At 33.3% G+C, this 26,923-nt stretch overlaps 1 protein-coding gene across 2 annotated transcripts; it reads right to left on the bottom strand.

The window, feature by feature from the left end:
• Positions 1 to 3,413: 3,413 nt before the first annotated feature.
• Positions 3,414 to 24,997, bottom strand: LOC139519867 (uncharacterized). Of its 2 annotated transcripts, none has more exons than XM_071312149.1 (8): positions 24,866 to 24,997; positions 23,267 to 23,342; positions 21,949 to 22,107; positions 20,601 to 20,698; positions 18,983 to 19,073; positions 16,072 to 16,167; positions 3,988 to 4,082; positions 3,414 to 3,530 (listed from the first exon to the last, which is right to left on the bottom strand). In XM_071312149.1, exons 2-8 carry the CDS (start codon positions 23,328 to 23,330, stop codon positions 3,501 to 3,503), a joined length of 633 nt encoding a protein of 210 aa, XP_071168250.1. In that variant the 5' UTR covers positions 23,331 to 23,342; positions 24,866 to 24,997; the 3' UTR covers positions 3,414 to 3,500. The 2 variants fall into 2 exon arrangements, with proteins under 2 accessions (XP_071168250.1, XP_071168259.1); XM_071312158.1 differs by having other exon boundaries at positions 21,949 to 22,092.
• Between the last annotated feature and the right edge of the window lie 1,926 nt (positions 24,998 to 26,923).

Raw genomic sequence — 26,923 nt, 5'->3', positions numbered from 1 at the left:
CAATTCAAAGCAGAAAACTAGCGGCCTTATTTATGTACAAAAAAATGAACGAAAAACAAATATGTAACACATAAACAAACAACAACCACTGAATTACAGGCTCCTTACTTGAATGTTCATAACATACTAAATGTATGTTTATATTGAAATTGATAGAAAACAAAAAAATGGAAATATTGGAAATAAAGGAGGAGGGATAAAAAAAAAAAGAAGCATTTTCCTGTCCTTAATTAATAACCTATGACTTATGATACTTTTGCTGAAATTCTCCAGTCATTCAATATTTTACAAAATTCTTCCAACAACACTTTACATACTTTAAACTACGCTCTTAATTGATTTTAGAGATATTTCTTCAATTTACAGAGTCATTAGCAGTCATTATTTATATGTTGTATATTACAAATTTCAACAATAACTAAAGATATTTACAACTATTTACGCTGAACATGACAACAAGTAGATTCTTCAAAGTCTGACCCCCCCCCTTTTTTATGTAAATAAAAATATCATTCTAGTAAAGAGCTTAAACATAGCACAGGCGACTTACTTTCCCAGCTAAAATTTACTTTTGTAAAACTAGCACTAGGATAATTCCATATCCCCATGTTACACGCTAAAAATTACGGATAAAAATTTAAGGTTTATTCCCCTAAACCTTCATATCATTTGCAAGATCTCTGCAACTTTATTAACATACATGGCCCAATATTTTGTGACTTCTAGAGCCACAAGCTCACAGCAAAATAAACATTAATTTTCTCCTTTTTCTCATGTTCATAAATTTACTCAGCTATTGACCATAGTCAAACATACCTTTTTCTGTTGATACTGTTAATTACAGCACAGGTATACTGAGGGGAAGCAGCTTCTTTTTTTATTACTAGCTTAACCAAATTCAAACTTAGCCGCTTCTGAGCTTTTATAGGAGAATTTACGCCTTACGATTGGTTCCAACAATATTCTCCTTACTCTAATAACCACGTGACCATTACTATTTATGTTATTGTATCTTTCTAGACTTGTATTTATGTAACATTGAATCAAACTAATAAAACATTTTATTTGTAAAGCTATATAGTTTGTCAGATTCTTGGTTTGAAGTGTATATATATGGCTCGAAACCGAACTTTCTTACCGATAAGCCTAAAGCTATCGGGTTACCTAGTAACTACATCAAGGAGAAGTAGTATTAGAAGCGAGTGCTTGACTTCCTTTACAGAACATGAGAAACCAAAATTGATCATGAAGACCTCAATATCTGCTGTTCTAAACCAAATATGATATTACAAACAACAACGACCATTTCCTAATGATTGATACGATATAAAGTAAGCATATAAATACTCCAAACAACATGTCATTATATATTCAATTATAAATCCACCCAGTAACCCGTTTCGTTCAGATGACAGATTTCCCTAATTGCTAACGAACATATTTATCACACATAGCGAACATTACAGTATTTATTATAATATGTTGAATTACAATATTTTATAATGGCAACTCAACTGTCAAATTATATTTATCTAAGGTTATGTTTTACCCTATATTTGCCAAATCTGATAAAAAAATCCGCAGTTTTACGAAACTGATAAAAGGATGAAATTTACAAACTTTTTAGAGCCAAAAGTGGAAGAAAATGATAATGCCATTTGTTTATCGTACACTCTAATCATACATCTACAAAATAGATAGATAAAAAGCCAGTTTCGTCGAAAGATTTTAGTACGCAATGTAAGTTTAATAGTTTGGAACGATTGTGGTGAAGCAGGTGTTATCTTATTTTAATTAAATTTCGTTTATTTGGAACCGTGAATTTATTAATAGTTGTATCCATTACCAATCCAAGCAAATCATATTTTAAATACCTTTGTCAATAAGTGAACTATATATCGCTTCCTGTACATACTTTTAAAGTTATATTGCGTATTATACTATACATTTATTTTGTAGTTATTTTTATCGTAGCCTAATTGTACCTCTCTTATGTAATATAATTACTGTTAGAAATGTGTGTGTCTGTGATAAGTTTATAATGATGTGTGGTAATGAAGTAGAAGTCTTCGATTTTCAATGATGTAAAAATGATTAAGCTAGACCTGGTGTTTCGGATTTCATTTTGTTCATTTCTGACCAAGGCCGTAAATCCTCATCAGGTACCCTAGCCTTGTATAATATAATTACTATGTAATTACAATTTGATAAGTTCTTGCTGTGGTAACATATCGAATTTAGTTGTATTTTTACGTCAAATCAGGCTACGATAAAAATAACTACAAAATAAATGTATAGTATACGCAATATATCTTTTTTTAAAAGTCTGTACAGGAAGCGATATATAATTCACTTATTGACAAAGGTATTAATATGTTTTCCTTGGATTGGTAATGGACACAACTATTAATAAATCTGCCTGTGGGTTCCTTACTTTTTGAAAAATAGATTATAATGCACAACTAAAATATTATCGCATACAACTCTCCAATTTTAATGATTTTCTCCTTTTTGGTCGAAAGTTTCTCTCATTAAAAAAAAAAGAAAAACAAAACGTATGGTGCTAAATTACATAACCCTCACAAGACATATCATTCGATTGGCTTAAATTCAGTCAGTACCCTAAGAGGACTAAATGATTGAAGATATATTTCAAATAAATAGACGAATGGACGGACGGACGGACAGACATACAGACATAAGGTTGAACTAACCATTTTGTTCTTAAAATGTCCTGTACCAAGTAAGGAATAAAGCAATTGCTACCAAGTAGTCCATTTTTATGAATGTTGGCGTTTGTTTTTGTGACACTCTAGTGTTTCTTTAGTTTCGTTGTTTTTCTCTTATATTTGTTGTGTTCCCCTCGGTTCTAGTTTGTAATCAGGATTTGGTTTCTCTCAATCGATTAATGATTTCCAACAGCCTACTGTTGCATTTATTATTATTATGAATAATTTGTAATCTTTTTTTGGGACCCAAGATGGTTCGATGGTACATGTTAATTTTATGTTACACATTGTACTTGTTGGTTTTTGCTTCTAATATGTTATTCACAGTCCTCAATTTTTCAAAGAATGACCGATGATGAACCTAGCAACAGACAATTTGGGCTGAATCAAATAATGCTTATTGTAGAAACACTTTTAGATGACAAAATTTTTAAAACTGACTATGCGTTATGGGCTTTGCTTATTGTTGAAGGACGTACGGTGACCTATAGTTGTTAATTTCTGTTTCATTGTGGTCTCTTGTGGAGAGTTCTCTCATTGACAATCGTACCAGATCTTCTTTTTTATATATAAGTCTATATGTTTCATGAATACTTTAGCGGTTTGTTCTTTTAGTAATTGTCGCTTTATCAACCACCATAGGGTGCTTTGTATTGATATATGATACTATAAAAAAAAAGAACAGTCATTTTGTTTTTTTAATCTATTAATAAATTATCTCTTATACGTTACTTATTGGTGGAGATATATGCATGACAAAGAAAGTTGACTCTATGGTGCTGTTGTTTCACAGGAAAAATTCTGAAATGTGAAATTATTAAAAATTCAATATTCTTTAAAACATTCAACCGGCAATAAAGTGTTCTATTGTTATATGTCAAATCTGTATAATTATTTTTTGTATGTTTTGCCAAAAAAGACTCAAGCTTTCTATGTCCAACTGTCATAGAAATAGCAGCTTTAGAAGAACTGATATAATTACTTTTGCCAACTTTAAATATGTACAGTGTACAACAACATTGTTTAGTTAATAGGATGTAATTCCCCTTTGTTTCATACCATAAAAAAAACTTAATAAAAAAAATGCTCAATAAAAAAATGACAAAACCAAACATACAACCTTATCAATGAACAGAATAAATAAGCAATGATTATCATATTCTTAATTTTTATCAAGCATTTTTCAAAGAAAAATCAGATGTTTTAAATCTATTCTAAGTTTTTTTAAATGTCTTTTTGAAGGTTAAACTACACATACCCTTTCACAAACACATTTTCCATCAAAATTACAACTCCTAAAAATAAATCCATTTTGTTCATATGCAACACAGTTATAACGTGGACCATCATTTCCTACAAAAACAAAATTGATTACCTTGTCTTCTGCTGAAAAGAACGAAACTAGAACAATATGCTGATATATCCAACCACTTGTTGTGCTAAATTTGTTTTGTTTGAAAAAAAAAGCTTCAAAGGTGATGTGAGTAGGATATTTATTTTATAGATAGTATAGTATCTGAAAAGTACACAAAAATCTAATATGAAAAAACAATATTAATCAACTATTCAAATCGTATCTTTTTCTATCTCGCAAGTATGCATATCATAAAAACTATCCATTTTTGTTTTTTTGTATTGAAGTGTTTTTCTATTAATTTCAAGTGACAACAAGTACTAATACTTGAACATTTATTATAGTGTTTTAAAATACAATGCAAGGTTTGAGTTATGCCGCTATGTCCGGGGAACATTATTTAAATAATATTAATTATTAATTTTTAAATAATCTAAAGCAACTAAATCTTTAAAAAAGAATATATGTAGATATTATTATTTTTGATCATTTCAAAGAGACAACAACCCGACCATAGAAAAAAAACAACAGCAGAAAGTCACCAACAGGTCTTCAATGTAGCGAGAAATTCCCGCACCAGGAGGCGTCCTTCAACTGGCCCCTAAACAAATATATACTAGTTCAGTGATAATGAACGCCATACTAATTTCCAAATTGTCCACAAGAAACTAAAATTAAAATAATACAAGACTAACAAAGGATAGAGGCTCCTGACTTGGGACAGGCGCAAAAATGCGGCGGGGTTAAACATGTTTGTGAGATCTCAACCCTCCCCCTATACCTCTAGCCAATGTAGAAAAGTAAACGCATAACAATCCGCACATTAAAATTCAGTTCAAGAGAAGACCGAGTCTGATGTCAGAAGATGTAACCAAAGAAAATAAACAAAATGACAATAATACATAAATAACAACAGACTACTAGCAGTTAACTGACATGCCAGCTCCAGACTTCAATTAAACTGACTGAAAGATTATGATTTCATCATATGAACATCAGGCACAATCCTTCCCGTTAGGGGTTTAGTATCATACCATCATAACATATATGAGAAGAACATATCCCGTGTCATGCCAACAACTGGTTTTTGAATAAATGTGTTTAGTTCCGATGCAAAGACCCTATAAGTGAATCAATATTAACGCCAAAATATGCAATCTTTAATGACCTGACAACAGTATCGTAACTATATCCCTTCTTAATAAGTCTATTCAAAGGTTTTGTTAGTTTTTGAGGTGAATACTGACACCTTTGTGCTTTATAAAGAATATTTCCATAAAAAATTGGATGTGAAATACCTGAACGTATAAGAAGTCTGCATGTTGAGCTATATTTACGAATGATGTCCTTATACCGATGATAAAATTTAGTAAATGTTTTGACTAGTTTGTGATATCGAAAACCCTGGTGTAATAATTTTTCAGTAATACATAAATTTCTCTCGTTTCCATTTATCTATATATCTATTGATTATTCTTTCCCGATATAAGTCAAATAAACAAAAAGTTGGAAAAGGGACCATAAACGTACCCAAAGGTGTATTGAATTTCTTATTAAGATATATATAAATATATATATATATATACAACTCGTCTAAACATTAACCCAACAATGTTAGATCTGTAAATTTGCTTTCGCAATTTTTTTGTTCTTCCCTCGCCGGGATTCGAACCCATGCTACTTAGATATCGTGACACCAAATCGCCTGCACTGTAGCCGTCCCGCTAGACCACACGACCACCTGGGCTTCACAATAAAGCTTTCGGTGGTCGTGTGTTACCTTTCCTCGTCAGTTTTAAATAGCGTCGTACTACAGTACATGATATATAAGGCAGCACATTTACAGATCTAACATTGTTGGGTTGATGTTTAGACGAGTTGAATATACATGATGTACACAGCCATGTATCACCATCATTGCTGGTGATCCGATGGATAAATCTGTTGTAGAGTTGTCACTAGCTTAGACGTGCTTATGAAACCTACATTGATCAAGGAATTATTCCGAAAGGATTAGTTTTAAAAGCCTCTCCACTTACAACAGGAGAAATGTCAAACAGATTTTTCCACAGATGGAATAATATTTTATACAACAGTTCTTTTAGTCTGATGGATCTTTCACGCCAAGAATCGATTCATCAAGTAAATTATTTATATAAAAGAGGGACGAAAGATACCAAAGGGACAGTCAAACTCATAAATCTAAAACAAACTGACAACGCCATGGCTAAAAATGAAAATGACAAACAAACAACAGCACACACGACACAACATAGACAACTAAAGAATAAACAACACGAACCCCACCAAAAAACTAGGGGTGATCTCAGGTGCTCCGGAAGGGTAAGCAGATCCTGCTCCACATGCGGCACCCGTCGTGTTGCTTATGTGATAACAAATCCGGTAAATAGTCTAATTCGGTAGGTCACATTCAGGAAAGGGAAGGGGATTGTAGTTACGACGTAAGGAATATATCCGATATCATTTGTGATACGGTTATTCCATAACGGTCAACCAACTCGTGATGGCGTCCGTAAAATTTACGAAGGGATGATTTCAACTTCACCATTTGGAACTCTTGGTTTAATAGCTTCCTTGTGAGCAGCAACCCTCTATCAAGAAAATCATGATAGGAAATGCAAGCACGGGAATATCGTATCAATTGGGAGATATATACCCCGTATGCAGGTGCTGCTGGAATGTTGCTACTTAGAAATGGAAAGTTCACAATTGGAAAGCTGAAATCATCTCTATTGTCGTAAAGTTTTGTTTTCAACCGACCCTCATTGTCAATTTCTAGATGTAAGTCAAGATATGAGGCCGGTTTAACTGTATCTGTAGTATCCTTTATCTCTAGCTCGATTGGATAGATGCGTTCCACATAGTCACCAAATTTTGAATTATTTAGTGAAAGAACATCATCTATATAGCGAAAAGTAGAGTTAAAGGATAGTGCTAACTTCTTATCTTTCTTCCTAAGAAGTTCCTGCATGAAGTCAGCCTCATAATAATAAAGAAACAAGTCGGCAAGTAGAGGGGCACAGTTTGTTCCCATTGGAATGCCGACAGTCTGTTGAAAAACACGTCCTCCGAATGTAACAAATATGTTGTCAATCAAGAAATCAAGCATCTTGATAATATCAGTTTCAGAGAATTTTTTGTTCGAATCAGAGTGATCCTTTACAAAGTAGGATTTATCCCTCCCTAAGACAAGATAGATATAGGAAGATGTGGTGTGAGTGCCAATGAGACAACTCTCCATACAAATAACAATTTAAAAAGTAAACCATTATAGGTTAAAGTACGGCCTTCAACACGGAGCCTTGGCTCACACCGAACAACATGCTATAAAGGGCCCCAAAATTACTAGTGTAAAACCATTCAAACGGGAAAACCAACGGTCTAATCTATATAAACAAAACGAGAAACGAGAAACGTATATATTACATAAAAAAACGACAACTACTGTACATCAGATTCGATACTTGTATCTACGTTGGCCATTTTTTTTATTAAGCAAAGCAATACCAACTCTTTCAATTTGTCTTTTAGTTTGGAATGTGGAATACTAGTGTACAGAGTAGAAAAGTCAAATGTTTTAATACTGTTACAAGATGACAGAGAGTTAGATTGTATGTACTCTTAAAGATCTTTGGAATTTTTAAGTATAAACTACATGATAATTTGCACTGCCAATCTCGGGAACAATTGTCTGATCCTGAACTTGACGAAATTCAAGTACGTCTTGGTTATATCAACCATATCGAATCACATAAGCTCCACGTCAAACAGATTAACAAATTTAAACGGGATGGTGTGCAAATTAACCACCCTTTAATCAGACCCTCTAAAAATTAAATAAAAAGCCTCGAAATCGTAGATTTAAAAGAAAAATTCGAGTTCCGACCAATCCCAACAACACGGTTGTCAGTCTCTTTATCTGAGGACGAAACTAAAGTCTTGTCTAAGGGTTTGAATTTTTGCCCTACTCCCAATAACATAGATAATATGAAACTGGGATTGACCTTGATAACTTTGCCAGAACCCTCAGAATCATAGAATATTTTGGTAACAAGGATAAAGAGGTGGATAATGAGGAAGACTCAGACACGTCTGACTCGGAGGAAGAAATCATAATTCCGCATTTTAAAAAGAAGAGTTCATGGATTCCAAAACCTAGTAAATCTGCTACACTGGAAGATGTTATCGACAAAATCAAATCGGATGTTGTTCATCTAGCTAGCAACAAGTACTCGTCATTTTATAACACCTCTCCTGACGAGAAAAAAGCCATACAATCGCTGAGAAACCGAGATGATATTGTGATAAAACCAGCAGACAAGGGCAGTGCTGTTGTGATAATGGACAAAGCTAACTACATCGCGGAAGAAGTGCGTCAGCTCTCTGATGAGAGATTTTATAAGAAGCTAGACTATGACCCTACTTCCGAGTTTATCTCCAAAATTATCACTGCGTTACAAACCATGTACAATGATGGTCACATAGATGAGGATACAATTGGTTATTTAAAACCAGAGAATGCCAAGCCTGGTCGATTGTATCTTCTTCCCAAAATACACAAGGTTAACAACCCTGGTAGACCCATCGTATCCGCAAAAGGCCATCCGACTGAGAAATTCTCGGAATTCGTCGATTTTCATTTAAGATCTCATGTAGAAAATCTTCCTTCCCACATTCAAGACACTACAGATTATCTTCGTAAAATGGAATCCATGAATCCTCTTCCTCCTGAAACTCTCCTTGTCACTTTAGATGTCACCTCATTGTATACCAACATACCTTATGATGACGGCATACAATGTTGTAGGGAAATATGGGACTCGCGCAACATTTTAGAACCACCTACTGAATGTTTAGTCCAGCTGCTTACTCTGGTCCTGAAATGCAACAATTTCACCTTTAATGGTGAGCATTACCTTCAAATAAACCGGACAGCGATGGGGACGAAAATGGCACCGTCTTACGCCAATATTTTCATGGGCAAATTAGAAAAACAAATTATTGCAGCATCTTTATCCAAACCTTTGTCTTGGTTCCGTTTCATTGATGATGTTGACATGAAATGGATTGAATCTCAACAAAAACTGGTTGATTTCATCAGACATGCAAACAACGCCCACCATTCAATTAAGTTTACGTATGAAATTTCCGACTCTAAGATATCTTTCTTAGACACAACCACATCTATAAAGGGCGGTGTCATATCAACAGACCTCTACTGTAAACCCACAGATAAACATCAGTACCTTTCTCCCCAAAGCTGTCACCCCAAACACTGTACAAAAAGTATCCGTACAGTCAAGCTCTCAGAGTCCAGCAGATTTGCTCTTCTGAGGAGGCTGTCACGAAACGGTTACAGGAACTTCGCGGATTTTTGACAAAACGAGGTTATAAGAAATTGCAATTGGACATAACTAAGGGGTTTGCGCGCGCTAACAATAACAGCCGCAATGACCTCTTACAGTACAAACGGATCAGGCGCAGCAAAATAGTCCCGTTTGTTCTTACATACAATCCAGCCTTCACTAACCGTTCACGATTGATCCGTGCCAATTGGCAAACTATTGCCAAACACCCTAAATTATCCAAGATCTTTCCCAATCCTCCTGTCTTAGCTTTTCGGAGACCAGCAAGTCTGAAAGACTTATTTGTTAGAGCTGACGTCTCCTCAAATAAAAGCTGTTCAATTGCAGGATGGTGCAAGTCATGTGGTAACAGACGTTGTCTGACTTGTCAACAAATACTGAATACTCAAACATTTACTTGCCACTCGACTGGGTCTGTGTACACTATATATTGCAACGTAACTTGCAAAACCCAGAATGTTGCATACCTCCTTCAGTGTCGATGTGGCATGCAGTATGTTGGCGAGACAGAGCAGCCATTCAACAAACGCATGAATGGTCATCGAAGTGACTACACTTGCAAGCCCGACCTACCCGTAAGTCGTCATTTGAGATCACCTGGGCACACACAAGCTGATCTCAAAAACCTTACCATCACAATCGTAGACCACAACGAGGGTTGGTCGAAGGTCGACAGAGTCGCTCGGGAAAGATTTTGGATAAGAAAGTTACGAACAGTTTCCCCAGAGGGCATAAATGAAAAAAAACATAGAATGAGTCCCTCATTTTTCTGTCATCACCTGTTTCCAATAACTCCGGCTTTAGTACTGGCTTTACAGTTCGAAATTATTTTTTAAAAATAACAGTTTAAATTGCAGGGCTCCATTCATTCGGGATGGATGTATAAGTACGTAGCCACGTTCAATTATTTTACCTCATAAGATAAAACATTATTTTTCTTATCATTATTAGACTGCTATTCAATTGGGAGGCCTAAATATGTAGTTTCTGTTGCAATTGCCCTACCGTTGTCAAATTTGAAATATTATACCAACTTGAATCGGTTAGGACATTTTTGATTTTTTCGTTTGAGGACTGCCCTCAATGCAGTTATAACATCTAAACTGTCACAGCCTTTGGAAGTTTGGAATTGTGCCGGTTCACATCGATAATGGCTATTTTCATTTGGCATATCTTTGTAGTCTTTGCGCCGTGTTTGGTAATTTTAAAATTGTATCAGCGTCTGGTGTTCGCTTAGATTGTATAAATTCAAGATTTTGAAAAAGTTTTTCAGTTTGAATATATTGACATGATTCATTTAACATCGTGCTATTATTGAAGAAGGATATCTGTTATCCGAAATATCTAATATTTGTTCATTTTACAGTTATTTAATGGTGATGTTGTACCCTTTTTGACTTGTTATATATTATATTTTGTAGTGTAAAGAATCATATTACATGATCCATCGCCCTGTATGATTGATCGTTGACTATTTATTCAGTCATTATATATATATATATATATATATATATATATATATATATATATATATATATATATATATATATATATATATAAGTGCCTATAAATAACAGCACATGACATACAAATCTATGGAAGTGTGGATTAATCAGTACAGAGATTAATTCAATTACACAAATACAATTAAAGATTGCCTAACAATGTAATTTTAACACACTATTTAGTATGTAAATATAAGAATGTTTAAAATATTTACAAAATGATGAAAATAAACGCAATATTTCGCTAGACCAACTAGCTTTATGAAGCGTGCATCTATCCAGGTGAAATCGGATGTAGATGATAAGAAACTTTTGCAGCTCAACGTCTATGTTGCCAGTAGCCAGTACCTCGGTACTGGCATGAAAATACGGATTTTTTTGTGTTATTAAAATTTGCTGTTACAAAATATTAGAAATTATTATAAATTAAGGAATGTATCTCCCTCATGCAAAGCTCTGATTCCTTTCACGAATTTGGTTATACTTTTTGGACCTTTTGGATTATAGCTCTTCAACTTTTATATATGCTTTGGATTTCAAATATTTTGGCCACGAGCATCACTGAAGAGACATGAATTGTCGAAATGCGCATCTGGTGCAACAAAATTGGTACCGTTGATTTTATTGCACTTGCTGCCTTTAAAATAAAAAAAAAATTGCAGCTCAATGTCTATGAGCACTTGAATTTAGCTGCTTTGAAAATAAGAAAATTTTGCAGCTAAATGTATATGTTGCACTTGGATTTAGCTACCTTAAAAATACATAATTGGTAATTGAAGTTAGCAACGTCCATTGGCCAATATTACGGGATAAAAAGGACGATGCTTTGTTAGAAATTATTTTTTATCTTTCCTGTATCTTTTTTCGTCTTTTTCGTTAAGACCATCAGGTTCTAAAGTGTGGAGTTGGTGGATCCAAAAGTTTTCTCTTCTCCTTCTCGTCGTGGTGTCCCACTCGGTGTTGACTTCTATAATTTGGAAAGTAACATTATCAAAAGGATGTTTCGTTGAACGAAGATGTCTTGTGAGAGGACAGTTTTTGTTGGTTTTGTACGATGAACGATGGTTATTGAGCCGAATATTAAATTTGTCCATTGTTTCTCCCACATACTGAATGCCACAAGTGTCACACATTAATATATAAATTGAGTTCTCCGTTTTACAGTTGGAATTAGAGTAGATGGTATAATTTTGTTTAGTAACGGAGCTGATGAAAGAACTGCTTGTATTGGCAGCTTTACAACACAAACAATTCCTTCGACCACATTGTTTGTAGCAACCGGGCGATGGATTAGGCTGCTTTGCTAATAAAGATGTCACGGATGTTTTTAGGTCTTCTGAATTTGGCCATGACTGGTGGTGATGAAAATACTCTTTTTAGATTTAAATCATTTTCAATAATTTTCCAATGCTTCTGAACAATGGATGACACATTTTTAAAATCAGGATGGTAAGCGAGTACAAGGGGTGTTCTGTTAGCTGCTTTATTCTTATCTTTATACTCAAGAAGTTCTTGGCGACTAGTTTTGTTTGCTCTTTCGAAAGCGCTTTCAATAATGTTGTTATTGTATCCTCGAACAACTAGATGTTTACGAAGTTGTCCAAGTCTAGCATTTTTCGTATTTTCAGTAGAGCATATTCTCTTGATTCGCAATGCCTGGCTGAATGGAATACCACGGGAGCAGTGTTTAGGATGGCAACTTTTAGGAGAAAGGAATTGATGTTTGTCCGTTTGTTTGGTATGGAGGTGCGTTATAATGGTTCCGTTCTTGATGTAACTCGTAGTATTGAGGAAGTTTATTTTCTCCATAGATGATTCATATGTAAATTTTATTGAATGGTGGAAAGAGTTACAGTGTTCTAGAAATTCATTAAGATGTTCTAGTGAATCTGTCCATTTGAAATCAATATCGTCAATGAATCGGAACCATGATAAGGGCTGATATGGAGCACTAGCCAAGAGGCGTTTTTCAAGTTTGCCCATAAATATGTTGGCATATGACGGGGCCATTTTTATGCCCATACTAGTACCGTCTATCTGGAGATAGTGTTTTTCATTGAAAGAGAAGTTGTTAGTCTCCAGTACTAGTTTCAGAAGTGTAACAAGGCACTCAGTAGGAGGATTTTTTTCATTACGAGTGTCCCATGTCTCTTCACACTCGGCTATTCCTTCGTCTTGTGGAATGTTGGTATATAAAGAAGACACGTCCATGGATGCAAGTATAGTATTGCTTGGTAAAGGATTGAGGCTTTCCATTTTCTTGAAATAATCAGTTGTATCTTGAATGAATGAGGGTAGTTCTTTCACATGAGGTCTTAGATGATGGTCTACAAATTCTGATATCTTTTTAGTTGGATGACTATTCGCTGACACAATTGGTCGACCTGGATTGCCCGTTTTATGTGTATTTGACACAACCTTTTTCAACTTTTGATCTTCAGTGCTGTACAACTTTGTACTTTTTTTCACTTTCGATCTTTTATATCTGGGCGTCACTGGTGAGTTTTGTGTGGACGAGGCGCGTTTTTGGCGTATTGAATTTTAAACCTGATGCTTTTTGTTATCCATTAATCATGTATTTCTTTGTCTAACACGTTTTCCTATTTATTTGTATTGTAGTCCTGTAATATTATGTTGTCATTTCAATGTTATATTTAACATTGCCATTAAAGTGCGAGGTTTGGCATGCCACAAAACCAGGTTCAACCCACCATTTTTTCCTTTAAAAATGTCCTGTACCAAGTCAGGAATATGGCCATTGTTATATTATAGTTCGTTTCTGTGTGTATTCCATTTTAACGTTGCGTCGTTTGTTTTCTCTTATTTTTGAGTGTAAATTCACATTGCGATAAGACGTGTCACGGTACTTGTCTATCCCATATTCATGTATTTGGTTTTGATGTTATATTTGTTGTTCTCGTGGGATTTTGTCTGATGCTTGGTCCGTTTCTGTGTGTGTTACATTGTAGTGTTGTGTCGTTGTTCACCTCTTATGTTTGGTGCGTTTCCCTCAGTTCTATTTTGTTACCTTGATTTTGTTTTTGTCCATGGATTTATGAGTTTGAACAGCGGTATACTACTGTTGCCTTTATTTATGTATTTTAGGCAACATATAGAATCGTCCGGCCTAAGACCTCATGTGAAAGAACTACCCTCATTCATTCAAGATCCACCAACTCCACACTTTAGAACCTGATGGTCTTAACGAAAAAGACGAAAAAAGATACAGGAAAGATAAAGAATAATTTCAAACAAAGCATCGTCCTTTTTATCCAGTAATATTGGCCAATGGAAGTTGCTAACTTCAATTACCAATTATGTATTTTTAAGGTAGCTAAATCCAAGTGCAACATATACATTGAGCTGCAAAATTTTCTTATTTTGAAAGCCGCTAAATTCAAGTGCTCATAGACATTGAGCTGCAAAATTTTCTTATTTTAAAGGCAGTTAAGTGCAACAAATACATTGAGCTGCTAAAGTTTCTTATCATCTACATCCGATTTCACCTGGATAGATGCACGCTTCATAAAGCTAGTTGGTCTAGCGAAATATTGCGTTTATTTTCATCATTTTGTAAATATTTTAAACATTCTTATATTTACATACTAAATAGTGTGTTAAAATTACATTGTTAGGCAACCTATAATTTTATTTGTGTAATTGAATTAATCTCTGTACTGATTAATCCACACTTCCATAGATTTGTATGTCATGTGCTGCTATTTATAGGCACTTATATAGATATACTTTTAAGTGCCTAGAAAATCAACCTAACGATGTTAGAGTAGACTGAAACCTGTACTTTTTATTTCTAACTTCTACGACAACACCGCTTAGCATTGCGCAGAGGCCTTATCCCCTCTAACTCTAGCTTATAAAAATAAGCTTTCGTTTAGGGAGGTGTTACCTTGTCGTAGGAATAAAACAAGGATCTCTGATACAATACACGAAGTATTCTTTTTAGTGTACAAAAATGATCATCTACTCATCTCTTTAGTATAATTACAGGATGTTAATCTATTTTTAGAAGCATACAATCACTGTAAATTAATATATGTATATCTCTGCCTATGTGTAGTGACAATTGCAAATTATACCTTGTCCATCGGATTTCTTATGATTAAGAAATACCAGGCGTTAGAATATGTATAAAGTGCTAGTTGATTTTCTAGGCACTATATATATCTGAAGAGACATTAATTGTTTCATCCTATTTTGACTCTTTAAAATTCAAGAGTCAATCCTAAATTGAGGTAAATTAAATGGTGTTCCAAATACTGTTCGATCACTGAAGAGACATTAACTGTCAAAATCCGGATATGGTGTAAAAAATTTAGCACCTCATGTTGTGTTTACCATCATGACTATCTTTACCGCAAGTTGATTGCTCTCTACTTGGTATTACATTAATATAGAACTCCGTTTTGTTACACTTTGTGATCAATTTATTTGGCAATTGTCAATGGCAGTCTTTTGGAAAATGTTGTTTGTGCTGTAATTAGACCCCTCTACAACGAAATGTGTTACACGCACACGTATATTCAACGTAATCATAGGTTTGAACGTTGTTTTCAATTTAGACTTGTTTACTCATTATAGCTATCAGGACTTAAACTATTCGCACCAGACCCACGTTTCGTCTACAAAAGAATAACCAGTAATGCCCGAATAAAACTTGTTAAAAAGGACAAATAAAGTACAAAGTTGAAGAGCATTGATAATTCAAACTTCCAAATTAATCGATGAGACACCACTTTGAAATCAAAGTGATGCAATTTTGCTCGATTTTTTCGTAAGAATTACATGCATCTGTCCATAAAACTCCATTTTGAAAAGTTAACTAAGTACCTTTCGTTCCAATCTCCGGTGCGAAGCTCACATCCTTTCCATACCTACTTCGTATTATTACACTGAATATGAAATAACAATGTATTGTGCTCTGTATACGGAACGGAAGCGAGCGCTGTATGGCGATTGTTTGAGTCATATATTTACCATATATCCTCATCATCACACATGACCAGGAAACTATATATTTTGATTTCTGATTCGAAATCTCTGATTTTATTCATGTAGTAGAATTAAAAATAACTCACCTGCTGGTAGAGTAAACGGAAGTCCAGAACCTTGTTCAAAAGAAGGCATGATATCTTCGTTAGCCTGATCAGAAGCACCTGTCCAAAACCTATGAACTGTAAAAGAACAGATTAAGTAAAATCACAAAAGATATATATTACTGAGAGCTCTCGAAAGATCTTCGAAAAAACGTTAAATTCAACAACATATTACAGTCCTCGGATGGTGTAAACTTTCCACAAACACCATACACCATTACACCATTCACCATGCACCATTACACCAAACACCCTGTGCCATTACATCATATACATAACACCTTTGCACCAGACAAAATTATATAGATATGTTGTAGGCAAGAAAAGAAACATCTTGATAATGTCGGTTTCAGTAAACAAACTCATTAAAGATAACAGGATTAAAATTTTGTACGCCCGTTTCGTCTACAGAATGTCAATATCTTCTGTACTCAAGGGCACCCGTCGTGATCAAACCAGCTAAAGGTCGTATTCGTAGTTAGGCATGAACGTGATAAATACAAGATTACTGTAACGACTAATGAAAAACATGAGCAGTCATCTGTGACACAATTAACCTTATATACAACAACCCAACAATGTTAAATCTGTAAATTTGCTTTCGCAATTTTTTGGTTCTTCCCTCGCCGGGATTCGAACCCATACTACTGAGATATCGTGACACCAAATCGCCTGCACTGTAACCGGTACGCTAGACCACACGACCACCTGGGCTTCATAAAAATGAAGCTTTTGATGGCCGGGTGTTACCTTTCCACGTCAGTTTTAATCTAGCGTCGTACTAAAGTACATGATATATAAGGCATGAAGATGTTATTTTTACAAATCAGCTAAATTATCTATAGTAAAGGATCCTACGTATAATGTTATAGACGGAGAGTCATATGAATTTAAATCGGTAGAGATTTTCACTATTAAGAACTCTTTTACATGCGTATTGGGCAATTTAATATATGTAATTAAATGTAATGGGTGCTAAAAAGATTATATTGGACAAACAGGAAACACTTTACGGAAAAGATTTACAGTTCACCGTCAACAAATCCGACATATAGAAACTAGGATGATTAACGTTAGTGAACACCTGGATTTTTCATTTCAATACTGGAGACAATAGTTCAAATTCTTCTCGCCAAATTGAACGGTATGTGTGTTCTTACTTTTCAATTCTTGTCATCCAAAACACACAAGAACAAACATACCGTTCAATTTGGCGAGAAGAATTTGTACTATTGTCTCCAGTATTGAAATGAGAAATAAAACACTTCAAGAATTAAACGAAATACTATTAGAAAGACATTATCCAAAAACAAAAAAATAATGGAATATAACGTGCAAAGACTATAGATATTCAAGAACTAGGAAGACCGAAAAACACGGCAATTAATACGAATCAAGTTTTACCATCCGTCTCATCGTACAACCCGAGAAATACAGAGGCGTATAACATTATGTATCAAAATGTACCAACACTGATAAAAGATCAAAGAATAAAAAGAGCCCTTGCCACACAGAAAATTATTAAGAGTAAAAGAAAGTCAAAATCTTTAAAGAAATTACTCACCAGTGCGAAATTAAACAAAGATGATACAATTCATTCTGTCAAAAAATGCGGACGTTCAAATTGGGGTATTTGTCAAAATGTGATGGAAGGAGAGTCATATGAATTTAAATCGGGAGAGATTTTCACTATTAAGAACTCTTTTACATGCGCATCGGGCAATTTAATCTATGTAATTAAATGTAATGGATGCCAAAAAGATTATATTGGACAAACAGGAAACACTTTACGGAAAAGATTTACAGTTCACCGTCAACAAATCCGACATAAATAATTAAACTAGGATGATTAACGTTAGTAGAAACGTGGGTTTATGCGCAAACAATAAATTACCTAAATACTATGTTTTCCCATTCTACCAGTTCACCGAAGAAATGAGAATAAATAAATATGTTTGTACAAAAGTACAAACCAAGCCAGAACAGATAAAACGCTACTTTTGTAAGGGTTACGTCCCTTTAATGTATTGTTACGGATTTATTATCATGACGTTACGTTACCGTTATATATATAAAATGACTGAATAAATAGTCAACGATTAATCTTACATGGCGATGGATCATGTAATATATATATATATATACATCTTGTTACATCTTGTGATCAATTTATTAGGCAATCGTCAATGGCAGTCAGCAGGGTTTAAGAACGTCAGTTGTTCGACCTGCTAGTCAAATGCGTTTTGTTTAAATATACTTTTCCACTCTTTTGGAAAATGTTGTTTGCGCTGTATTTAGACCCCTCTACAAAGAAATTTGTTTTACGTGCGAACGTATAAAAATTGCGGTTTTTATCCAACGCAATCACAGGTTTGAATGTTGTTTTCAATTTAGACTTGTATATATATATATATATATCTTTGATTCATTTAACATCAGAATCTTACTGAGGAAGGATATCTGTTATCCAAAATATTTATAAATAATTACATTTATAATTACCTTTTTTTGTATTCGGTGTTGTTGTGTACACTTTTTTAGGCGTTTATATAATTTATTTATTGGGTTCATGTATCGTTACTCGTAACGATCCAGCGACCTCGTGGGGAAAATCGTTGACTATTATTCAGACGTTTTTATATATATATATATATATATATATATTAGATTAGAAGTGCATACCATCTATTGTTGAATGATTTTCAAGGGCATCAACTTCTAAGGATTGAGGAAAACTATATTTTCGAAGATACATGCATGATTTACTGATTTAAAAAGTCTTCATACAGGCGTATCGAAATTTGCATCTGTTGATTACACAAAATCCTGATTCAAATGCACAATGAAAACTAGGAGCTAAGCAACAAGTCCCTTGATTATAAAGGTAAATTACCCCTGTTTCCCATTAGCGCCCTTATAACATCATTTGCTTCTTCACTAGTATTTGGTTCCCAGAGGTATGCATCCTTCCCTTTGCATTCTATCTGTAAAAATAAAATTATTCATTTCTCAATCAAGAATAAAATCAAAAACACGATATTGATTAAGGAGGTATCAAACACTTGTTTAAAATAGTATGGCTCGTTTGATCTGAATAAAATGTAGACAAAATGTCTTATTTGACACGCTTACAAAAAGGTAAAGATTTAAAAAAAAATGAATCTAACAATTCCGAGAATTATTTTATTTGATAATTAGTATTTTGACAATCATTGAGAAGCTTGATTTTTCTGTACTTATATGAAGTGATTACAATGTACAACTGATTTTTTAATACTTAACTAAGGTGTTATATACTCGCTTAATGGCACTTTTATGCTGAGTTCACACGTAATTCGAATTCGATTCGCATTACCTAATTCGAATTAGTTAAATTCGCATTCGAAACGTTTTACGTCGATAACTATTTACACCACTGGGTCGATGCCACTGCTGGTGGACGTTTCGTCCCCGAGGGTATCACCAGCCCAGTAGTCAGCAATTCGGTGTTGACATGAATATCAATTATATGGTCATTTTTATAAATTTTCTGTTTAGAAAAACTAAGGATTTTCTTGCCCCAAGGAGTAGATTATCTTAGCCGTATTTGGCACAACTTTTTGGAATTTTGGGTCCTCAATGCTCTTCAAGTTTGTATTTGTTTGGTTTTTAAATGTTTTGATCTGAGCGTCACTGATGAGTCTTATGTATTAAATTATAATCCTGGTACCTTTGATAACTACTAACGTTCATTATAATTCGAATTGCAATGCGCGTCAAATCCGCTTTACTGTCCTAACGACGTTAACTTTTAATTCGTATTAACAAAAACGTATTTCTAATGCGAATTAGATAATTCGAATGAGCCAATTCGAATCAAACAAGAAGAGTGTGTGAACGCGATAAGCGAATTCGATTCGAATTCAATTCGAATTAAATGTACGTGTGAACGAGGCATTAGCTTGCTGTTCGGTGTTTATATGTTCCAAAACAGGAATATTGGTAAATAGGGAAATTTCTTGTTTCATATGTAAAATTCGTCGACATAACCAAAATATTTGAAATAGCTCGCCTGAAATACAAGACACACCCGTCGTCTGCAAATTTTACGATCTCAGTATTCTGGAATAACATGAATAACTAACAGGAGAACTTTTACTATCTATAGTGAACGTACGTCCACCGACTTAACAACAATGTACTGTTCAACTTGGAAAACATCTGGCTTCAAGTTGACAATCAAAGTCACATAACAATTAAAAGACAAGTCGGATAATTGTCCAAAATGATAAGGCAACTTACTTTTACAATGTACTACTTTAAATGATAACTTTGGTAAAATTTGAATAAACCTCATCTTTGCGTTCTCAATTTTCAAGTAGATAAATAAATCATGCAAACTCTAGTTAGTGTACGATACGTGAAAAATATCTTCAATCTGACGGTAAAAGTTTAAACATGTTACTATCGAACGAATTGACAAATGAATACTATGATACGGACAGTTATGAAGTGTGTATGAATAACCATACCAGTGCTCGTTGCCAATTAGAATATGAGTCACATTTGAAATAACAATTACCACTATCCGCTGGTATCCTTGTAAACCCCGAAGGACAACATGAAACAACTGAAAAAATATCAAATGTATCGTATTAATAATAGTATACAGAAAATAATGCAGTAATCCTAAACAGTATGAATTGACAGTACTGTACAGCTCTCTCGCACTACAGATTAATAGCCGAATGATGTAAACTGTTCAAGAATTGAACATTCAAAGGCATCTACATTGCATCCCCCATACTCTCCGTGACAGGGTAAACCAAATTGATTTAAAAAATAGGGTAAATCTTTCTTTTTGGCTTAATAACCTGACAGTTAATCATTAATAGGCGTATTTAAAAATGTACAATTACGTTGTATTTTACGGTTATGTATTTTTTTAAATATATGCATATTATTTTTATAATCAGAATAAACATTACTTTATTTTTATCCAGCAATCAACCTTTATACTAAACAAATAAAGGCTGACAGATAACATGCAGTGGTGAACGTATAATATTAGTTTATATACTGCAGCTGTGCTATTTGAGCAGTCAAATTGCTTTGACCGTATATTCATATGTGATATACAGTCACTGACCGTATATCACCTTGTTTATGACGTTGACAATATGTTTCCGTAGAGCTTTATTTATAACGTCAATAAAACATACAGGTTCGCGAAAATTTTACGTCTTCCGTTATTTGTGCACAGCCTCGCATTCGACCTGTTTCTAAGCCTTGTACAAATAACATTGATATTTCGAGACAATGTATGGTTATTCTATATATAGATATCCTGCTTTTGTTGTGAGCGAATAGTAAGTTCTGTTGACGTCACAGTTGAGTTTTGGTCCTCCTTGCGGTCTGCATTTAGGTCATGTTGATTTCATATAGAATTTAAGTTACAAAACTATATAATTTAACGAAAACTTTTAATTGCACAATAAAACAATATACATTATATATGTACACCGTAGGAAAAATAAAATCAATTTTTAAACGAAACAAACAAAAATTGGCGAGGGTACGTCGCTTTTAACTGTTTTTAACACTAGTAAACGGAATTTATTCTAAAACAGTCATTTTGGAATGAACAATTCGATATGTTTTCCATTTCCAATAATTATGTAAAGTTTCCATTAAATTCAGCTAAGCAACCTCAAAGTATGATACAATATCGTGCAACATTTACTAAATCTGCGGTCATAGTGTTGTTCAGATGATCGGAATAAGTCGGGAATCAGTTGTTCGGGCTTGGCGATGCCAATAATCCATTGGAATTTTGTTCAATCGATTATCGATAGTTTCTGAATTTTTATCAAAACTTACGATTTGCATGATTTATATGTTTACAACATGGTCTTCTATCACAACATTTTCCTTTAGCTATCCATTCTTCACCGAACACATCTTTACAAGTAGAATCTTTTCTTCCACATGATCCATTGGCAGCCATACAATTTCTAGTGAGTTCTAAAGAGTATAGTTCTTAAATACAATGTGACACTATGAGCTCAAAACCCTGCATTATACAAACAAAAATATTTTTTTAGGAAAATAACCTGTTTTAAGTTATAATTTATAAGTTTAATTCTGAATTGCAGTGATGAATTTATGGAAAGTGGAATAGGTGCATATCAATTGAATATTAAACCTCTCATTATAACCGCTTTTTTTCATATGAGGTGAATTCTTCATATGAACAGCTTTTTTTCTGCCAGATTTAATTGAAAGAAACACTGAGTTTAGTTTATTATATTTTTTACTCGAATTTAGTTGAAGAAAAAAATTCGTTACATCAGTTTCAGCATTCCCCATATCGAGATACCGGTTACTATATAAAGGCAACAATAGCATACCACTGTTCAATAGTCATAATTTCACTACGCAAAAAAAAAATCCAGGTAACAAATTCAAACCGATGTAAACACATCAACTATGAAAGGAAAAAATCCAGAAACAACAGAATTACTATACTATAACAAAAGCTATTTGATACAAGTGCAATATTCCTGCCTTGGGAGAGGACATTTTAAGATTAAACCTAGTTTTATGGATATTCAAACCATGTTGGCTAAATTCCGCTAAATGACAACACTACGAGACAGGACAAACAAACACAAGAACACTCAGCATATCGAAATAAATGAATAAATAATATAATAGCAAAATTACAACATGTTAACCGCAGAAAACGACTCATAAGGATTTATGACAGCCACACCAGGACACCAAAAGGAAATATAAACTGCGAATTTAAACTAAAGTAAGCCTTTGACATTTTCATATTGTGTCTTTCAAAAATCAACATTTGTCGACTTTTATTTAATTCCACTTTAAATGTCTCCTCACCTATATTGCATACATTCGTTGTACACTTTGACATGTTATTAGTTTCATTTATTGATTTAAATTGGTCTTGCACATAAATACAATTATGTATTGATGTGAAATCAGGTTCAAACTTATCGTTTATGCGGCACTGGTATTGACTTTCGCCTTATTCTCAGTAGTGAACCACAAACATAATAACCTTTTTAACAGACAAAAAGCAGTCCAAAATAATCATGTTTAGTCATTTTGTGCACATGGTGTATAAGTATTTACAGCACATACCTGTATACGATAAAACATAAAGAATACTTACTTCCGCCAGTAGAAACATGAATTTTGCAGAGGATGATAACAATCAAACAACAAACGTTCGTCATGATACTGTAATACTATAACGAAATTTTGTAAACATCCATTATATTCAAGGTTGTTCAGATGGGAATCGTCACTCAGTAGCAGGTGCTTTTTTACTTGTATGCATTAAGGATGTTTGCTTGTCATGTTTTGGAATTTTGTCAGATTTTCGAAATCCTCTGATTTTATCAATTTGAATGCCTTAAAACAATTTGCCCATGGAACCCCATTTTTCTTTTTACAAATCTTTAACATGTACAATTATAAGCCATTTGTAAAAGTCTTATAAAATCTTACATATTATTTAATAGTTTTTTAGAACTTAAACTGGTCAATGATAAAGCTATGAAAAATCAAGAGAGAACATTTTCCAGCCATAATTTCAATGGCTAATATCTCGAAAACAAGCTCATTGACCCCTATATATTTTTTTTCTTTTTTGATTCCTAAATTTTAATCCCCTATCAATATATACTAGTGTTATGTAAAGCTATTTATTTTGAAACTAAGCAGCAAACTTCCTTAAATGACAAATTGTGATTGTTCGCTTCAAACTTCTCAAATATGATGATACAAAAGTTTGAAGTCACCGTCAATAACCGAACAGACGAGTTGGATTTTTACAAGACAACTTATGCCTTAGGGTGGAGTTAATTCAGAATATGCACTAATTTCTAGGATGCCAACAACAATGCTACTTGTTGTAGAAATAGAATTTGACTTTCCGTACAACGAAATATCACTCAATGCTTTCAAAAAGTCATTGCAATATCTTTTTTGTATATGGTTTTATTAAGAAAATAAAAATCTGATATTATTTGGAAGGATTATTTCAGAATCACATTTCCGGCGTTCTCTAAGAGAGGGACGAAAGATACCAGAGGGACAGTCAAACTCATAAATCGAAAATAAACTGACAACGCCATGATTAAAAATTAAAAAGACAAACAGACAAACAATACTTACTACTGTTCATTTATTTAAACCATAGAGTATTTTATTCTTATGAGTAATATAATTCTAATGTATTTGACTTATTTTCAGGTCGGGTTCTCTTATAGCCGATTATACAGTATGGATTTTTTTTATTGTTTAAGTCCATTCTATTGTCTATAATTGCATACATTAACTTCATTGAGTTTAAGTGGATAGATGTCTAATTAGCAATCATGCCACATCTCCTTATTTTGATATAAATATTGTAAAACAATCACATAACTCATTGAACGTTCAGAAAATAATGTATCGTCTTCAAGGGTGTAAAAAAAGAGAGAGAAAAACTACCAAGTCAGCTTTCCATTTAAACCAATAAAAACAGATAAAACAGTACATAGACTAAAAACAACGAAAGTACAAACAAAAATCGTAAAACTTTAGATTGGACAACAGTAAATAAAAAGGTTAAGTAAAGTATCAATTGTGTCAATCAACTTACGTTCATTGGTAAATTGGATAATTTTGTTTTGAGTGTCTAAATATCTAGCCAACAACATGTACATAAGCTGACAATTTCAGATCAGACGGATTTTCGTTTCTTAGAAAATAAATGAGCACTTACCGAAGTGTTATTCAGCAGACCTGGTGATAAAAAGATATTTTTTGGAATGAAGGGGCTACTTAAATAGCATGTGCAATTAAATACTCGAGAAATGTTGTAGGTGTGAAATCATTATTACATAATTACATGTTGTTTTATTTGTTAATTTTTACTGAATATGTACAATAGCTTGAGTATGCAACATCTTTCATCTTGTTTACTTCCTCATAGATATTTTACATTAGCGATTTTTTACTTATAATTGTAGTCTTTGAAACTTGAATGACGATATTAAGTAATGAATTATTTTAATATCCACAAAATATGAACACTATTGTTTCCAATTTTACGCCTCCATGGTTATTAAACTCTCTACATAATTTGATTGATTTATTTATTGTTATTCAACTCCATTTTCCGCACTATTTTGTTATTTCGTGACTGTCTCAACCATTGACATTCTGTAGGGAAACTGACAATCGTAGACTAATAAAATTTGAGTCGAGCGCAGCTGGTACGTGAGTGATTCAAATTCACAACGTTAACTTCAGTGTTGGTAGGCAGTAACTATACTACCTTGACCGCTTGACAAACGGTGATTCCTACCTTGTTCAATAAGGTTAGACTAGGTTAATCCTGGTTATGATTGCCCATATATCATCTCAGTGGTATATAATTTCAATGGAGTCAATTGTAAACAAATATGAATTTCTTACGGTTTTTGTTGCGCATCAGTGTTTCTGTTGTATCGTTGTTTTCCTTTTATATTTGTTGTGTTTCCCTCGGTTTTGGTTTGTAACCGGGATTTTTTTTCTCTCATTCAATTTATGTATGACTTTTGAACAGTGTAATACTACTGTTGCCTTTATTAAGATGTATGATACAGTAGTAATTCTTTAAACTTACATTCATTAGGTAAGGATTGAAGAAGTAATGATAATTCTGTTACCATGTTTCATCATCAATACAATATGTACAATAATAAATACAAGTACGCTGCGGTTTGCCCGGGTGGAGACGAAACGCTAGGAGAGTCCCACCATAGATCAACAAACTTGTTTTGTTTGTGACGTTAAAATTGAAACGAAGGTGCATGTATTGATATGTTTATACGTAGTACGGCGATCTTAGAAACGAACTGTGAAACTTTGAAAACGAATATTTTAGTATTTGACCGAATTCCTTGCAACATTCATTTATTTTAGCGAATGACAAAATTAACACGAGTAATGTGATAAAAACTGTGCCAAAACCTGCAAACTTATTTTAGACCGTAGAAGACGTATTTTATACCGATACTAGATGTAAATATAATCTATGATATTACTTTTGTTTTAAAATAGCTTTTTGAGAATGTGTAAATATAACTTCGTTTTTAAGCCATCTCTCATAATCCTTTTTAGAATGGCATTAATATCTTTTTTAGAGTTTAGTTTTACAATGTGAAATGTGTATTCTGTAATATTGATTGTGAAACGTTAATAAATTATTATTGTGTAAAATAAAAATATTGTCAATAATACTAACAAGTTATGCAACAAATTGATAACGCATATTTTGTAGTTTTTGATGTCGCAATTTTAACATCTCGCACATATTATGCACACATTCTTAATTACTTCTTCATCAACATAATCATTGTGATGTTTTCAGGAAAATTGAACATGTCTCTTTTAAAGAGTACCAGTAAATAGAATAATGTATATTTAAAGTGCAATGATATATTTGTATTTGGAATAGACCATACAATTCTGAAGTCGTGATCTTTGGAAATTTCATAATTCCTTAATATTTTAATTAATCATTATAATTGTCCCTACATTAATAGAAATTATGGTTTACACAAGCTGTGATCATTCGTCTTACATATTTCATCATTGGTACAAATATGATTGCCAGATATACATGATATAGATATAAAGTATTGTTTTCATAAACCGTGATCTTTCCTTTCTTCAAAGAACTTTTATATTTGATATGTTTCAAGAATCTGCACATCAAGAGGATATAAAGAATTCCAGTTTTTTTTTGAAGTGATGGTTCTATTTTTAGAGACAAAAAATGGACATCGAGTCAATA

Source organism: Mytilus edulis, chromosome 1, assembly GCF_963676685.1.
Source record: "Mytilus edulis chromosome 1, xbMytEdul2.2, whole genome shotgun sequence".
Classification (NCBI taxonomy): Eukaryota; Metazoa; Mollusca; class Bivalvia; order Mytilida; family Mytilidae; genus Mytilus; species Mytilus edulis.
This window is presented reverse-complemented; position numbering and strand designations above follow the sequence as displayed.